Below are 17,292 nucleotides of genomic sequence, written 5' to 3'. Positions count from 1 at the left end.
CTCCATATGCTTTGTAATTCACCAATGACTATGGAACAACATAGACTAGTCTGGTACAATGTCCAGTCGTTACAATGTACTTACTACACAGGTAGCAGGGGCAACTTCATGTTAAGTGTTACCCGAAGCCTAATACGCCTTATAATTTCCTAAAATCATTAATTCAGCAATGGAATCATTAATTGAGGCACTATAGCTGAAGGCTGCATTCTTTATGTGGTTTTCCACCTGCGAGCTGTAGCAAGTTATTATATTATATCTTGCTAGCAGCCTAGCTACTAATGTAGCCGCATCAGTCAATAGGCCCAGATACTGGATGGCTGCAGCTAACCGTGACTATTCAACACATACCACGTACCTATGCTTATCTTTTACCTATCGATCGTGCATATCACTCATTTGTAAAACAGACCACTTCATTTGGAGAATAAATGCATTCATTGTTGCTGCTATAGTTTGGGTGGGCCATCCATACCAGACGAGCTATAGCACTTTCTACTAGCTTGCACTTGCATGCCACGCCACGGTATTGTTTACATAGCACACTCGATCGTGTTGAATTGTTGACAGCTCGTTCAGAAACGATTATCTTTGTCTCTCTAAATAGACGCTTTAGATAACAAATACATCCCAACGTTTTCTGTCCGATCTGACCTGTCTGTGTTCACGTTAGCAATGCATCTGACAGCGAGCTGCTTCTTGGGTGCCAGGTTTTCCAGGCTGGGCTGGCTTGGCTACATTGATTCACACACACACACTGAGGGATGACGATAGCTTAAGCTAGTAGGCAGCTATCGAAGTTTAATCGGTTGCGAATCGATTAGCAAACACACGTATATTTGATGATCTATTCCAATAGGATACAACGATGACTATGTCAAACAGAAATCGTATCTGGCTAACTTAATAGAAAGCTAGGCCATCTCGTATTGCAAGCCAAGTCTTGACTTTATTGTGAGGCTAATCCAAAACGTTAGCAGGAAGCTAGCAGCTGCCTGGCATTATGATCTAAGCCAGCTTCGAGAGTCGTGGTGCCCAGTCAAGTCAGATAGCTTCCCTAAGCTACATTTTAATGACTGGGCAACAAATGCACGACCATTAGTTGTACATAAGCGATCAGCCCATTCGTTTGAGATCCGTTGTTTATTCCCCGATTGGGTAACGAACGGCTAGCTTGAATGTTTAGTTTGGGTATAAAACCTCCCCCCACCCCCTAGTGACAGTGCGCCCGAACACAGACTCTGATTCCTCGATTGGAAACAATGTCCCCTCATGTCGCCCGACGGGAGCGGCCCTTGACACTTTGTTGCCGTGTCCGATCGTCTGTTCTCGTTGTCGGGACTCACCACCGGTCTTGAAGAACGCCGCTATATCGGCGGTGTCCTTTGACATCTCCTCCGCGCCTTCCCCGGAGCTCATGGTTGCCAAACCTGGATCCGGAGCTAAATTCCCAATCCCAATATTCCTCTCAAAGTATTAAGACAAAAATCGGTTCTTCCCTTTGAAAAGGCGTCAGCCGAGACACACGGGACGGATAAGGATCGCTCCTAGATGCTAGTGCCATTTAGCAAACCTCCATCTTGGGGTATAATACAAACGAAGAGCCCAGCCACCGGTTCCTCCTCCGAGTGGAACCCGAAAGGAGAGTCGCTGTAGACGGGAGGAGGGGGGCCGTGGGACACGGGAGGGGCTGGGTCGCTGTGGTTCTATGGTCGCTCGTTCGGTGAATCTCCGGAAACCTTCGGAAACGCGCAGACAGACGCAGTCGGTGATCACCGACCTCATTGTCACACCGACTAACAGACCCCCGGGTGTGAATTGTTAATGAGTGATTTTTAAATCAGTAGCCTAAAGTACATGAGTAGGCCTACATGTATGTATGTCATGACAGCTACATCACGTACTGTTTTGACATGGGCTTGGATCAATATCAATTTGAGACAGTTTACAGTAGCCCTGTGTCATACTAGCACCTTATAACATGCCTATTTGAGGAATTTCTAGGTAGGTCTAGGCTATGTGCTATGTGAAAAAAGAGGAACTACATAGAATTATATGGATTTTATTCTCACATTATAATGTTAGGGTTGAATCCAAGAATAAAGCAACATCAATTGTATGTGCTACAGTGTGTCTCCAAATCTGTAATCCTTTATAATGTCTTGTCTGTCCCCAAATTATTAGCAAATTACAGTATAACAGAAGAGAGAAAAACACAGGACAGAGTCACAGACAACTCACATCTATGTGTCCGCTGGTGGGGATCTACCATTGGCATCTACATTTTCAGGAAAGACTTTCCAAATGTTCTTGTGTATCACTGATGATCTGTGAATGATGTGTATGAGTGAATGTTTACCATGGAATAATGCCCCCTGCAGGACTAGAGTGGGTCTCCCTCTGACTCCATACATATAGGTATGGGAATCATGTCAATGTTTGAAAGATTTTAAATTGTTGAATTGCTTTAAATTCATATAGAAATGGCTCCTAAATAACCCACACTGATTTCTCCAAAGCCAGTGTGGTTACCAGCACAGAGCTGCATATTAGAGAATGTCTATGGATTAGCATGTTTATGGATTACATGCAGGCAGCTACTAATGCACTGTTGTGATACAGTTTGTGATTTTGTGATGGAGGTTGATCATGAAGTGGACATTGTCTGGCACAGGGATTGATTGTGCAAGGCCAGGGTCATTTTGGTAATGAAAACAGGAGTAATCATAGCATGAATAGCCACACACATACACACAGACAAGACCTACACGCTCACACACTCACACACACATGCACATAATAAACTTGATAACAAACATGATGTTCTACCCTAAAAATTAAACAATTTTAGATGCATAACAATTGTGCCTTCATCCTTACGAAAAGATTTATTGATGACACCTTAATGACTAATAATAAATTCATCTTAAAATGCAAATGTGACCTTTTGACATAATGGTTTCATTAAGATGAGTTTCTCGATAACATTAGGCCTTCAGTGCTGACCTTTATTGCACAGGGCAGAGGCAGGAGTTATTGTTATCTTGTCCTTTATAACTCCCTATAGCATATGCCATATTATCTAATCTATGCAACAGTCTCCTCAGTTTTATAACTTAATTCCTATTTGAGCGAATATAAAACGCAAGCTCCTTTTGTATGATATATATATCAGAATTTTGAGATTGAGCAATCATAGAAAAAGGCTAATGACGAAAATAACAATGAACAAGTAGAGCAGTACATCATTGGACTTTACAGAGTATTATTATTGATTTATGCTTCTATTTATCACTGAGCATTGGAAATAAATTAATACGCTTGCAAGTAATACGTTGTGTATGGTGATTATGTAATACAAGTACATTAGTGTACAATATATTCAATTCACATATGTGCTCAAGACATACACTGTGTTACACTAATATCTGACTCTGTCATACACACATGTATGAGGTTTGCAATATGGCTAGTGGTGAATTAATTACGTACATGTCTCATCCTCTGCAGTCACTCCCATGTCTTCCGGTGGGGTGAACATGAAGGTGTGTGAAGAAGACTGTCAGTGAACACTGCAGGGAAATTGCATCTGATCTGGAGCAATTGATTGGTCAATGAATGGACCTGATGTATTCCAGATATTGGCCAGCAGAGGGCAGACTAACCACAGTCAATCATCTGCCCTCCTCAGAGGTGTATTAGGCCCTGTAACAAATGGATGAGCATTATGAAGTGAGGTGGTCTTTCATCTCAATCGCACTCGTGCGCCACAGTCACTGGCTACCTCCCTGGCGGAATGAGTGTGCCTCATTGGGTAAATTGCTCTAATTCTCCTAATTCTCCCTTGACCTCTCTGAGCCAAAGTCTGTTCTTTGATGTTTAATAAACCTGTGCTCTTGACAGGAAAGTACACAATAACCTGAACACCCCAGGTGCTTCATTCCCATAGAGAGGCTTTACAAACATCAATATGTCGCTCTCAAATGTCAGCAAATAACCCTACTCCTGGGTCTCAGCCGAGAAAAACAAACCCTAAAGCTAATGAACGCAAGCAGGTTTTCTGTCTACCCCCATTCCACCCATTCGCTCTCTCCTCCTTACTCTCTTTCCTCCCTCCTCTCCGCCTAATGAAAGCTAGCAGGTTTTTGGTCTCTTTCTTCTCTAATCCCTATACCTTTCTCCCATCTCAACCCTTCCCCCGTTCCTCCCATTCTCTCTTTCCTCCCTCCTCTCTATTTCCTCTCTTCACACGCTGAAAAGGTTGTCCTTTGTCCTATCTGTTTAGTTGAAGTGCAAAACTGTTGCATGGTTGTCTGAGCTGTCTATTCCTGGAGGCCCTTAATGGGCTACTGAGTGCTCTCTCCCCGCCCGGCTCTCTCGTGAGGCTGCAGGACTGCACACTGCTCAGTGTGGGGTGCCTTTTACTGGCCCAGCTCCTGCTGCTCCTCTGTAATTATATGAAGGCAGAGAATAACAACAGCAGGTGAGGAAGAGAGAGAGAGAGAGAGAGAGAGAGAGAGAGAGAGAGAGAGAGAGAGAGAGAGAGAGACAAACACTCACATTCACACGCCCGTGCGCACACACGCACGCACGAGCACGCACGAGCACACACACACACACACACACACACACACACACACACACACACACACACACACACACACACACGAGTGGCATCAGTCTGTCCCACCAGCAGGCACTAAAGGTGAAGTAACAGAGTGACAGTGGGTAATAGGATCGATGTGACAGGGTAATCAATGCTCTCCCTCAAGGCATGATCACTGGAACAGACGCAGGAATAAAACTAGAGGGGTTTGGGAACGTGGCAGAACCCTTCTGTTGTGTGTGTGTGTGTGTGTGTGTGTGTGTGTGTGTGTGTGTGTGTGTGTGTGTGTGTGCGCGTGCATGTCTGTGTACGCTTGCGTACACATGTTTGTGTGTTGCGAGGGATGAAATTACTGTGATTACCAATGGCACTCATGGTTAATATCCCCATGCTGCTCTCTCTTCCTCCACTCCATTAACTGTCAATGGCCCTGGATAGCAGAGAATGAATCAAAACGGTCCAAAAGGCACTGACACTGCAATTGGACATCCCCCCCGCTCTTCGCGCACGCACACACGCACACACGCGCGCACACACACACACACACACACACACACACACACACACACACACACACACACACACACACACACACACAATACTTGTAATTCACATAATCAGAGCACAGCTGAGTAGTGCACAGAAAACAGATTCGGATGCAGCAATCAGAAAGTCAGTAGCCACCATAGTAAACAGACTGTTGCAGACAGTGCAATAGTAAAGAGATACAGACAATCACAGTGTCATAGTTAACAGACGGATATAGACAGTACTTGTACTACACTTTTTGAAAGTACATTTAACCTGCATTGCAGAATTGGTGAGCACAAAATGTCCTCTTGACCTCATTCTCACGGTGAAACTGCGACTGCGCACTGTATTGTATCTAAGCAACAGTAGACGCCAACTTTCTTTGGTTGAGCTATCAAGCAACTTTATTCAGGAGCTAGTCAGATAGGATAACTAATACAGAATGGATGTATTATTGGAGGCAAAAACAAAACCACTTTCGACTTTATCTGTATTTAGTTACATCCCACCAAGAAGAACCGAAGCAAAACAAGATACCTACTACCGCTGTGACTCCAAGGTATCCAGCTAAGCTATCTACCGTCAGTAGGCATATCTTATGGAGGGTGGATCGTGCCACATTCAAATGCAATACACACATCGGAATGCAATACACACATCGGAATGCAATACACGTGTAACACTAAATACAATGCAAAAATACGGCATATTTGTGCCAAAAGAAAATCAATGTGTATTACATTTGAGCGCAGCGTATTACATTTGGTCATGAGTGTATTCCATTGAGCATGTGTATTACATTTGGTCACGACTCACGAGTGTATTCCATTGAGCATGTGTATTACATTTGAGTGCAGCGTATTACATTTGGTCATGAGTGTATTCCATTCGAGTGTCGGTGTACTCATTTGCATTGCTTTTCGATATCCGGTGTAATTTGCATTGTAGGCCTATTGCATTCGAGTGTTGGGTACTCATTTGAATTGCTTTTCGATATCCGATGTAATTTGCATTGTATTGCATTCCGATGTAGGTACCATATTTTCTATGGAGGGTGTATCGTGCCACATTCAAATGCAATACACACATCGGAATGCAATACACACATCGGAATGCAATACACGTGTAACACTAAATACAATGCAAAAATATGGCATATTTGTGCCAAAATAAAATCAATGTGTATTACATTTGAGCGCAGCGTATTACATTTGGTCATGAGTGTATTCCATTGAGCATGTGTATTACATTTGGTCACGAGTGTATTCCATTGAGCATGTGTATTACATTTGAGCGCAGCGTATTACATTTGGTCATGAGTGTATTCCATTCGAGTGTTGGTGTACTCATTTGCATTGCTTTTCGATATCCGGTGTAATTTGCATTGTATTGCATTCGAGTGTTGGGTACTCATTTGAATTGCTTTTCGATATCCGATGTAATTTGCATTGTATTGCATTCCGATGTAGGTACCATATTTTCCTTCCGGTTCCGGCCATAGGTTCTGCCCTTTCCGGCCATAGGATTCGCGATGCCAACGATGACGACAAAGACCCATCTTTAAATACCACATTCGCTCTTGGAAAATGTCACTACAGTTTCTGTAATAGCTTATTAATAAAGATTCCAAAAATTATGCTGACCATCGTATTATCTTAGTTTAATGTCATTTCAATGCAGCACTATCATGCACAGATCAGCCTTAAAACATGTAACGTTAGATATATAACGGTGGGATGTATTTCTACGGAAAGGCTGACTGACGCGGGGCTCATTCAATCTCCGCGTTCGTTATAGATACGCTTGCAGGAGCGGGTGAACTCCCGGTTCATTGAGTTTACGGTTAAAAGCATAACTTCTCGGGGTGTCAGCGCGGTGGTTAAGGGCTCAAAATGACCGTATACCGATGGTGAAGTTAGCAAAGGAGTATTGTGTTTGTACCACCTTCACAGCCGGTGTTATTCACGGGCAAAGACAGTGCATAATAGCGATTTTTGTGTTATGCTTGTAAATAAAAGTTCTATGATGCATTGAAATGACATTAAACTAAGATAATACGATGGTCAGCATAATTTTGGGAATCTTTATTAATAAGCTATTACAGAAACTGTAGTGACATTTTCCAAGAGCGAATGTGGTATTTAAAGATGGGTCTTCGTCGTCATCGTTGGCATCGCGAATCCTATGGCCGGAAAGGGCAGAACCTATGGCCGGAACCGGAAGGAAAATATGGTACCTACATCGGAATGCAATACAATGCAAATTACATCGGATATCGAAAAGCAATTCAAATGAGTACCCAACACTCGAATGCAATACAATGCAAATTACACCGGATATCGAAAAGCAATGCAAATGAGTACACCGACACTCGAATGGAATACACTCATGACCAAATGTAATACGCTGCGCTCAAATGTAATACACATGCTCAATGGAATACACTCGTGACCAAATGTAATACACATGCTCAATGGAATACACTCATGACCAAATGTAATACGCTGCGCTCAAATGTAATACACATTGATTTTATTTTGGCACAAATATGCCGTATTTTTGCATTGTATTTAGTGTTACACGTGAATGAATGAATGAATGAATGAAAGCATTTATTTCGAACATGTGCAGAGAGAAATAGTTATAACAACAAAAGACAAAACAAAAACAAGAAAAAAACAAAACAATGTGTATTGCATTCCGATGTGTGTATTGCATTCCGATGTGTGTATTGCATTTGAATGTGGCACGATCCACCCTCCATAATATCTAAAGTTAACCCCTTGTTAGCTAAATGACAAAGCCTTATGCTAAATAAAAGCAATTATTATATTATACCGGTATATGGTTGGGATATACAGTGGCCACCTACCATATGCTAGCTTCCTGTATAGCCAACCCAATGAGCTCAATATTGCCATTATTCAATGTCTGTTTTTGTATGGAAAGATAGCTAAGGCTCGCCAATCCAGCCACTCATCAATTATTATGTATTTAATTAATTATTCAAGTGAACATAATCTAGCTATAATTATTTGAACTAACTATGTGTTTGTTCGCCGTACAACAATATAAGTGTTCTTTTTATTTATTATTATTATTATTATTATTATTATTAAATAATAATAAATAATAAATCAAATGTGAATGCAACACCTGTAAAAACCTTGAAAAACCTAAATTTGAGTGTCTCAACTCAAGTGACTAGCAGGGATAAAAGGATGATTCATCGAGGAACAATGACAGCAGAAAAACTGTATTGTGTTTTATTATATTCTACTGTGTAGGCTAAGGAGATCTGTTCGTACGACTGCTTGTACAGACGGGCTGAGGGTTATGATAACAAACTGCACCGAGATGACAGACAGCACTCCAACAACAGAGGACTGGACATATACAGCGAGGTAACCCATGAGCCTAGTGTTGGTGCACGTTGGAGATAGATTACCCCTCACTCTACCAAAGGGTTCTTTGGCTGTCCCTGTGGGAGTGTTTGGTTTCCACATAGAAGCCTCTGTGGAAAGGGGTTCTACAAAAGGCTGGTCCCATAGTGTACTATAAGAAGTATAAGACCAGTTTGTGTTCCATCTCTAATGGTTAGGATTTGCACAGCTTTATATTAACCTAATGCTATCCAAGGGAAAGTTCTACCTATATACTGTAGCATTACACCAGAATACAGCTCTTATTATTTCATGACACATTGGCATCCCCTTTCCCTGTGTGATGGAATGGAAGCAGGTGGGAGAGCAGCAGGTGTGTAGCTAGCAGATTATGAGTAAATTGATGTATAGCTAGCAGATGGGTGTCACCATGCGCCAGTGGTGGTTGGTTGTTAACACTAATTCAGATGGACTACTTCTTTTGCCTGTCAAGCTGAAAGTATGCCAGTGTAATTAAGCTTGTCAGGGAAACAGCTAAAAGTGAGTTTCTGGGTCACTGAAAGCTTACACTGTAACAAATGTTGTATTATTTTATAGTTGTTTTCAACTTGAATACAATAGTTAACTAGCTGGCAGCATCAAGGGAGGTGACAAGAGGCTGAACAAGCTTATTAGGAAAGCTGGTTCTGTCCTCGGTGTCACCCTGTACACAGTGGAGGAGGTGGCCAATAGGAGGATGATGACCAAACTCCTTGCTATCATCGACAATCCCTCTCATTCCCTACATGACACTGTGGCACATCCATCTATCTATCCATGTGTTGGATAGTAAGGTGGGTTAACTGAATTTAAAGTCAAATCCACTTAGGATAAACGTTGGGTTAACTGTATCTATTCAACTTTACTTTGGGGGAATAACTTGACTTGATTCCCATTCTTGTTGAGTCAATATAAATTGGGCATACATACATCCCATCATTGGGCATACATTTGGCCGTTAAGTCAACTTCTTCAACATTTACTGAGCAGTTGAAAACCCCAAAATGCATCTCAGCAATACTTTTTGAGTTGACATTTGAACAGGAAGTAACAGAAAAGCAAAAAAAAAAGATTAACAGTGTAGAGGCTGGCTAAGTGAGTGGGCATTCACATTAGTGGTTTTAAATACACCCAGTTAAGTGTTTAACTTTCTCAGATAAATACTGGGTTTAAAGACAGATTGGAGGACATTCATTTAAAACCTGCAGGTGTAATAGGTGTATAATTGTAAAGTGCTCTTGTGAGGTGGAGAACAATTGTATACAAGGGATGTCCCTCTCTCTCCACCTTTCTCTCACTCCTTTCCCTTTCTCCTTCCTTTCTGTCTCTCTCCTCTCTCCTCTCTCTCTCTCTCCACTCTAATGCTCTCTCTCTTTACTCATCTCTCTTCCCCCTGTCTTTCATTCCTACTCTTGCACTCTCTATCCCTCTCTCTCAGGAGTCTTCAAGGCCTATACCAGTCCGATCATCTTCAGAGTACGGCAGACGTCTGCCTCATGTCCTCTACAAGCCTGACAGACAGTTTGTCCGCGTAGCACACATACGAGCAGAATTCTTTCGGAAAAACGGGATCACCTGGACCGTGGAGGAGGGATACGGATCAGTCGTCCCGACTGAGCACGAAGGGGGAAAGGGGGAGAGGAGGGGGGTTTAATCAATGTGAATATGCACATATGCACAATAGAATATGTGTATGTTAGTCAGGGTTCAAGTGTTGTGTTAATTTATGAAGGTAGAGATTATTTTAAAATAGATCTTATATTAGTGGATGGTTATAATTATTGAAAGATATATTTTAAATATCATTTTAGATTAAATGATAGCTAGATAATATATTTAAAGAGAAATCATATATAATCACATGCAGATTGTAACTGACTGGAAGTTATAGTTACTGTACATAACATAGCGACATGTTTATGAGATGAATAAAGATACTTTATGTGAACAAAACACTTCTTTGGTTTTGGGCTTCATAATGATCAGCTGTTGTCTCTGCACCTTCATCCTCCCTGTCTTGTAACTTAATCATTCTTGCTTTATCTTGCAGTTTCCAATTGTGTCATTGTTTTTTTGTCGCTCAATTTGTGTATTTGTTCATCATCACTGTATTTGTGTATTTGTTCATCATCACTGACACAGAGATACAAAGAGGCATATTCACTTATATACAAATGTTTTAATGAATAAGAAAAAGATGGCATCAAAACATGGAAACATTTTCCTGTTTATTCTTTGAAGTTGTCATACAAAAGTACAGTTTCTCTTGCATCTTCTGCTTGAGTCCCCCGTCTCTCTGTGTGAGCCAGAAACACTGCAGCAGTCATAAATACTCTATACAGAAATTGGAAAACTATCCCCCATGTTGGCACCAAATTGTTCCACGACTATAACAATTTTAATGTCCAAACAGACAAATTTTTTATTATTATTTTATTTTATTTATTTTTCAGATTTTATCCCTTTTTTCACCCAATTTGGTAGCCAATTGAACCCAACCTAGCATCCAATTATCCCCTGCCTATTGCGAGGGATCCGCCGCACGACCCCGCGGCCGGCAGTCCCAGAGGAGGCCGCCAGGCAGACTAGCTGACTGGCTCCTCGAGCCCAGCACCGTTATTCTAGCACCAGACGGGGGCGCTGTTGCGCGACGGATCCTTGTCCGGAACTACTCCTATACCCCCCTCGGGAGCGGCCGCCCAATATGCCGTTCCCCGTGTGTGCCCTGGCCATATCCGGGTCTGGCGAGCCGGGATACGAACCCCGGCCCCGGTGGGCAGCATGCACTAGTGGCCAGTGCTTACAAACAGACTAAATCTAATAGCCTTAACTTTAGCCTTGGTGCCAACATAGCACACATAAACAAACACTGTTTGCTTTGCACTGTAGCACTCCAACAGTGAATGAACTACTGTGTTGGAGTTTAGCAGCTCATCGGTCGTTAAGTGCTGCAGTGTCCACTGGTTTTCACTCTTGCCTTATAATCAGATGGGGTGGGACAATAGGTTTGATCAGGTAAGAGAAAATAAAACCAGCAGTACACTACCACTGCTTCCCTCGAAGACTAGACCTGTGCACCCCTGCTCTATAATGTCTGCAGGTAAAGAAGCAGAATGCTGGGAATAGGTACAGCTGTCTGGTCTGTAGCTCGGATTAAGTGGTTTCTGGTTTCTGCTCTATGGGTAAATGTGCAAGTCTGTACATGTTTGTACAATATGTATACTGCATTAGTTAGTGTGTGTGTGTGTGTGTGTGTGTGTGTGACAGTGTTTGATTCTGTGTGAGTGTGTGTGTGTGAGTGTGGGTGTGTTTGTAATGTTCAAGGCATCACAGTCCCCTGGGACAAGGATCTGGTCATCTCTGTATGAACAAAGAAGGTCTTCAGCTCTCCCTTGCCCTTGACGTTGATGATACCCCTACACGAGCACATGTACCCCAGTGTTGCCAGGATACGACTCGTCTCCTCTGTAACCTACAGACAAGAAACAAGGCATGAAGGGATATGTAGTCTTGTCAAAAGCTTTGATAGGTAAATAAACTGCTGGACCAGGCTTATAGTACATTTTTGTGCCTTTTTACGATCAAAGATGGATGATTAAATGAATCAGGTGTTGGTTAATGGGATCAGTAATGGTATTGAACAAAATGCCTACACATCGTATAGGTCCCTAGGACCAGCCGGCTTGTGGAACACTGCTATATAATAAACTGATAGATTATCTGAATCTGTGGTCCTCTGTGGCTCAGTTGGTAGAGCATGGTGCTAACAATGCTTAGGTTGTGGGTTTGATTCTCCCTGGGACCATACTGAAAAATGTATGTACTCACTGCTAAGAACGTCAACTAAATGGCATATATATAATATACCTGAAACATCATACCTGTATTTTCCCGAGTACTCCTGTGCTCTCCATCCTGCTGGCCACGTTCACACTGTTCCCCCAGATGTCATACTGAGGTTTCTGTGCCCCGATCACCCCTGCAATCACCGGCCCGTGGTTTATTCCTAACCAGGAAGCAGGACAACAGATCACAAACAAGACTGACAATCTTAATCTAAACAATGTCTTGACTCCAGGTCTCTCCAGGACATCACACACCTACACACACACACAGTGTCTCACACATTCTCTCCACCACACCCCCCGTCTTTTTCTCACACACTTATACACACACATACACACAGACACACACACATGCACGCACACCACACACACACACACACACGTGCGCGCACACACTCTTACCGACTCGGAGCCTGAATTCATTGAAGGAGTGTTTGTTGATGACGTCAAGTTTCCCCACGAGAGCGAAGGCAAACTCCACCATGCTGCCGATATGCATGTACTGTCTATCATGCTCCTGCATGAGAGAATGACAGAGCTGGGTGTAAAGACTGTAGGTGTATGGTAGCAGTGTGTGTGCGTGTGTGTGTGTGTGTGTGTGAAGAAAAAAAAAAATCTGACTTTTATTCAGAAATTTAATTTTTCTGACTTTTATTCTGAAATTTTATTTTTCGGACTTTTATTCTGAAATTACATTTTTCGGACTTTTATTCTGAAATATTTATTTGCGGACTTTTATTCAGAAATTTAATTTTTCTGAATTTTATATAAAAAAAAGAATGCAGACTTTTATTCAGAAAAAATACTTTTATTCTGGCTTTTTTAAAGGCTTTTTTAAAGGCTTTTTTAACGAACTCCCAGCAGTCAAAACACGAAATTCTGTGATCACTACCGTTTCCAGTTGAACATAAACTAAACTATTTAAATGCTGCTATTGTTTGCGAAAGATACTTACACTGTACTAGCTGTACTGTGTGGTAGGTGTAATGGATTTTTCATCTTATGAATGTTTTAACATTATATGTATTCCTGTGGTATTCATTTTCATACAGAATATGACAGTATGTTTCCATGAGGAGTTCCTGTGGGATTGTTGTGAGTCTGACTGTCCTGTTTGTGAGCACAGAGCTGTTTGAGCCTTGTGTTCATAAGCAGTTCGTTTAGGACTCGCTGTCGGTCCCACGGGAACTTACTCCCTGTTTTCATACTCGTTATCAATGTTATGACTATGTTAACACTATATCAATTGTACTATGTGAGAGTTTGTTGTCAGTCATTGAAAGCTTCCCATTGAGAAGTTGACTGTCCGCTCTAGAGCTGTAAAAGATCATTTTCTTCAATAAATACTATACCTAGATTTAAAGCAAGTTCCTATCTTGAGTCTCATTAATTAATCCACAACATAGGTTACTAGCTTCTATCTATGTTACAGTAACGTGTAAGTGTGCTGGCCATGTAAACAGTAAAACATGACATGGATTTCAAGAGAGATCAGTTTAAATGCAAATAACAACTGCAGACTTTGAAATAGGAGTGACACGCATGAACACTAAGATAATGCCCGCATTTCACAAGCATCAATTATTGGGGGGGACAAATTGTCCATCTATGAACATTGAAGGGGACGTGTCCCCCTGTCTCCCCATACAATTTCGCCCATGACTGTCGGCCTACCTGTGTGTACTCTGGTCCAGGTGTGGCATTGAGTCCAGTAGCGGCCATGTAGGTACTACCAATGGTCTTAATCTTCTCCACCCCACTGAATTTAGGCTTAGACAACAACTGCAGGACACACACAATACAGTGTTAGACTATTATGATCCAGTTATCAGTGCACACCAGACACTCACTACTGCATATGCATGAGCATGGCATACCTTTTAAGAAAAAAACATTGTTTTCTTTCTCTAGCACTGTGACCGTCGATGGCACTTATCTAAGTTTGTTTTACTTGAGATGACTCATGTATAGTTGATTAATTGATTAGACAAATGTACTTATGGTAAGTCGCTATGGAAAAAAGCGTCTGCTAAATGACTTATGTAAATGTAAACACAGAATTGTACTGCCAAACACAGAAACAAGGTCCCTGTAAGAACCATAGAACCACATCCAAACCTGAGTAAAAACACAGTGAATCACCTCGACAAAGTCAACGATGATCACACACACACACACACGCACACACACACACACACACACACACACACACACACACACACACACACACAGTGAATCACCTCGTCAAAGTCAGCGATGATCTCGTTGAGCAGTCGCAGGCACTCCAGCCCCTCCTTGTTGACATCTGACTCTGTGTAGAATTCCTTAAAGTCTGGGATGGACGCAAACATCACACACACCAACTCATAGGACTGGTGGTACAGTTCCTGTCAATAGAACCCCAACAAACAAAGGACCCAAGTCAATATAATAATAATAATAATAATAATAACAATAATAATAATGATAATAACAATAATAATAATGATAATAATAATAACAACAATAATAACCATAACAATAACAGTAATAGTAATACTACTACTACTACTACTACTACTACTACTACTACTACTACTACTACTACTACTACTACTACTACTACTACTACTACTACTACTACTAATAATAATAATAATAATAATAATAATAATAATAAACTTCATTTGTATAGCACCTTTCATTAAAAAAAATGCAGCTCAAAGTGGTTTACATTTGAAGCATTAAAACAAGAACAAATAAATGTAGCAAGAACAAATAATACCACAGCATAGATGAAAAAGAAAACAAATGAGTAGAAATAAATATAATAAGATAAATAAAATAATAATTGGTTTAGTGATCATTACATAGCAAGCCTAAGGTTACACTGCCAACCCACAACACCAGGAGACAAGAACCAATTAAAAACATGTATTGACCTGACCGTGACCCGTGATGTAGTGTGTTTAATATGCAGTAGTCACCAACCCTGTGTGCTCTGGTGTGCAGGCGTTTTTTTGTGTTTATTGCAACGTTGTGCTAACACACTTGATTAAACTCAACTATTGATTGAGACTTGTTGATTCCGAGGTGTGTTCGTATTGGGATGTGGTTCTGAAAGGTGTTGTAGATGATTTAGCTCTCAGCCTAACCACGCCTCACCTCATTCTTCCAGTTGCGTCCCAGGAAGTGTTCTGCGACGTGGGCGGGTAGAACGTTCTCCAGTAGAACCCTGTTGAGATTCTCCATGGTCTCGATCTCCTCACACTCCCGCTTGAACTTGTCTCTCCAGAGGAAGTCTAACCTACAGTAATATTCATTCTGTTACAGGAGAACACAGAGTAAAGAGACACTCTTGTCATTCAATCCCTGCACTTCACTCTGGGACAGGACTAAGGACTAAGAGGATTTTCACATTTCCTCTAAAAAGAACCAAACTCAGTCCTCTTTAACTAAGAGGTGAAAAGAGGTTATTTTTGTCTTCTCACTGCCCGTTTGAATGAGAACTCAGCTCTCTTATTGGGCCATTTCAGGGTATTTTCACACTTGGTCCCGTTGAGTCATTTAAAAAAAAGAAAACTCTGACCCCTCTGAGACCATTTCTGAAGGTGGTCTCAGTTTGGTTGACTTTAGGTCTGTTCAATGGGCAATTATCTAAGGTGCAAGGCAGTTAATTGGTCTGAGTTCGAATGAAAGATGGTGCTGTGAAATCGAAGTGGACTCAGACCTCATCACTTCTGAAATGGACCAGCAAAAAAAAAAAAAAAAAAAGTCATTCAAACAGGAGGGCAGTGTGAATTATTATTATTATGAATACCTCTTGGTTTACTTAAAAGAGAATTGAGTTTGGTCCTTTTCAAGAGGACTATATGTGAAAATATCCTTCAGAGTTCACAAAAATTGGCTAAAGGGACATGTGAACGTGTGAAAATACCCTTAGCTTCAAAAGAGCTTTAAACAAGTAAACAATATCATATTATTGAGTTCAAGTCCTAATTCACAAAATATATGATGATATTAATTTGTTCTACTGTCAATTCAAGAGCAGCATTTTGAAGTTGTATAATACTTCCATTGTACAGTTGATAAGTCGCTAGCTTTCTTAAGTCTATAATCTCCCTTTCCCTCCGACTGAATTGACAATACAAATCATTCATATTGCCTTTTCTCCACAGCACATTTTCCAACAATCAGCCTAAAGAGCGTATTTGGTATTCATAGAAAATCAACTCTCCAATAAGATAACAATGAAAAATCACAACAAGCTCCGCTCTCATAGCTTAAGGAAACGGTACGTGGCCGGACGGTTTTGCATAAAGTATAGGAGCTTCTTGCTTATTGGTTATTCATGCCTGAGGGAGTTTATACATGCTTAAATATGTCAGTGAGACTCGTCTATGAAGGTCATACCGCCCCAGGGTGTGTGTGTGTGTGTGTGTGCGTGTGTGTGTGTGTGTGTGTGTGTGTGTGTGTGGTGGCTGCTATGTTGCAATTCTGTCCAGGACCAGGTAATGCAGGAATGTCAAATACATTTTGTTCACGAGCCACATTGGACCAAATGTAACCTTGGTGGGCCGGAAAGAATAATTAATATGTTAGTAAAACTAAATGGATATTCAGTGCTGTACACACAGACGCCTCATATTATGACCATACTCGATATTACAGTAGCCTACACTCAATGCCTCATTCCCATAGAGCTCAATGTTACATAGCTCAGTATTACAGTAGCCTACTCTAACCCAGACAAATGCCACATTTTGAGTTCATCTGTGGCCATCTGAAGGTTGGAACTAAAACTATAATTATTAATCAACAATCCAATATAATTACAATTACAAGCAATACAAATTAACTATAGACAGCTATATACTGTGTTTTTTTTAATGGATTGTTTATATTACAT

General features: G+C 41.2%; 3 protein-coding genes across 4 annotated transcripts in view; 1 reads left to right on the top strand and 2 right to left on the bottom strand.

Moving 5' to 3' along the window:
* The window catches only part of LOC308158157 (triple functional domain protein-like), a 76,969-nt gene extending 75,436 nt beyond the window's left edge, over nucleotides 1-1,533 (bottom strand). The window contains 1 exon segment of the mRNA XM_080531757.1: nucleotides 1,347-1,533. Within this exon segment, the coding sequence (XP_080387883.1) occupies nucleotides 1,347-1,419 (73 nt within the window). The 5' untranslated portion in view covers nucleotides 1,420-1,533.
* A 4,046-nt stretch (nucleotides 1,534-5,579) lies between these two features.
* On the top strand, nucleotides 5,580-10,213 carry cfap90 (cilia and flagella associated protein 90; the record flags this gene model as incomplete). The annotated part of the gene is made up of 3 exons (XM_080531756.1): nucleotides 5,580-5,696; nucleotides 8,425-8,541; nucleotides 9,998-10,213. The coding sequence occupies 3 exons, from the start codon at nucleotides 5,580-5,582 to the stop codon at nucleotides 10,211-10,213; spliced, it is 450 nt and encodes a 149-aa protein (XP_080387882.1).
* A 1,154-nt stretch (nucleotides 10,214-11,367) lies between these two features.
* Nucleotides 11,368-17,292, bottom strand: part of adcy2b (adenylate cyclase 2b (brain)) — a gene marked incomplete at its 5' end in the record, with an annotated part of 34,278 nt that continues 28,353 nt past the window's right edge. For both annotated transcript variants that reach the window (XM_080531079.1, XM_080531080.1), the window contains 6 exons: nucleotides 11,368-12,031; nucleotides 12,441-12,565; nucleotides 12,807-12,921; nucleotides 14,079-14,186; nucleotides 14,645-14,791; nucleotides 15,549-15,707. In XM_080531079.1, the coding sequence (XP_080387205.1) occupies nucleotides 11,879-12,031; nucleotides 12,441-12,565; nucleotides 12,807-12,921; nucleotides 14,079-14,186; nucleotides 14,645-14,791; nucleotides 15,549-15,707 (807 nt within the window). In that variant the 3' untranslated portion in view covers nucleotides 11,368-11,878. The remainder of the gene's footprint in view (nucleotides 12,032-12,440; nucleotides 12,566-12,806; nucleotides 12,922-14,078; nucleotides 14,187-14,644; nucleotides 14,792-15,548; nucleotides 15,708-17,292) is intronic.

Source organism: Nansenia antarctica (assembly GCF_963989245.1).
Source record: "Nansenia antarctica genome assembly, chromosome: 5".
Taxonomy (NCBI): domain Eukaryota; kingdom Metazoa; phylum Chordata; class Actinopteri; order Argentiniformes; family Microstomatidae; genus Nansenia; species Nansenia antarctica.
The sequence above is the reverse complement of the archived record's forward strand: the minus strand, read 5'-3'. Positions and strand labels throughout refer to the sequence as shown.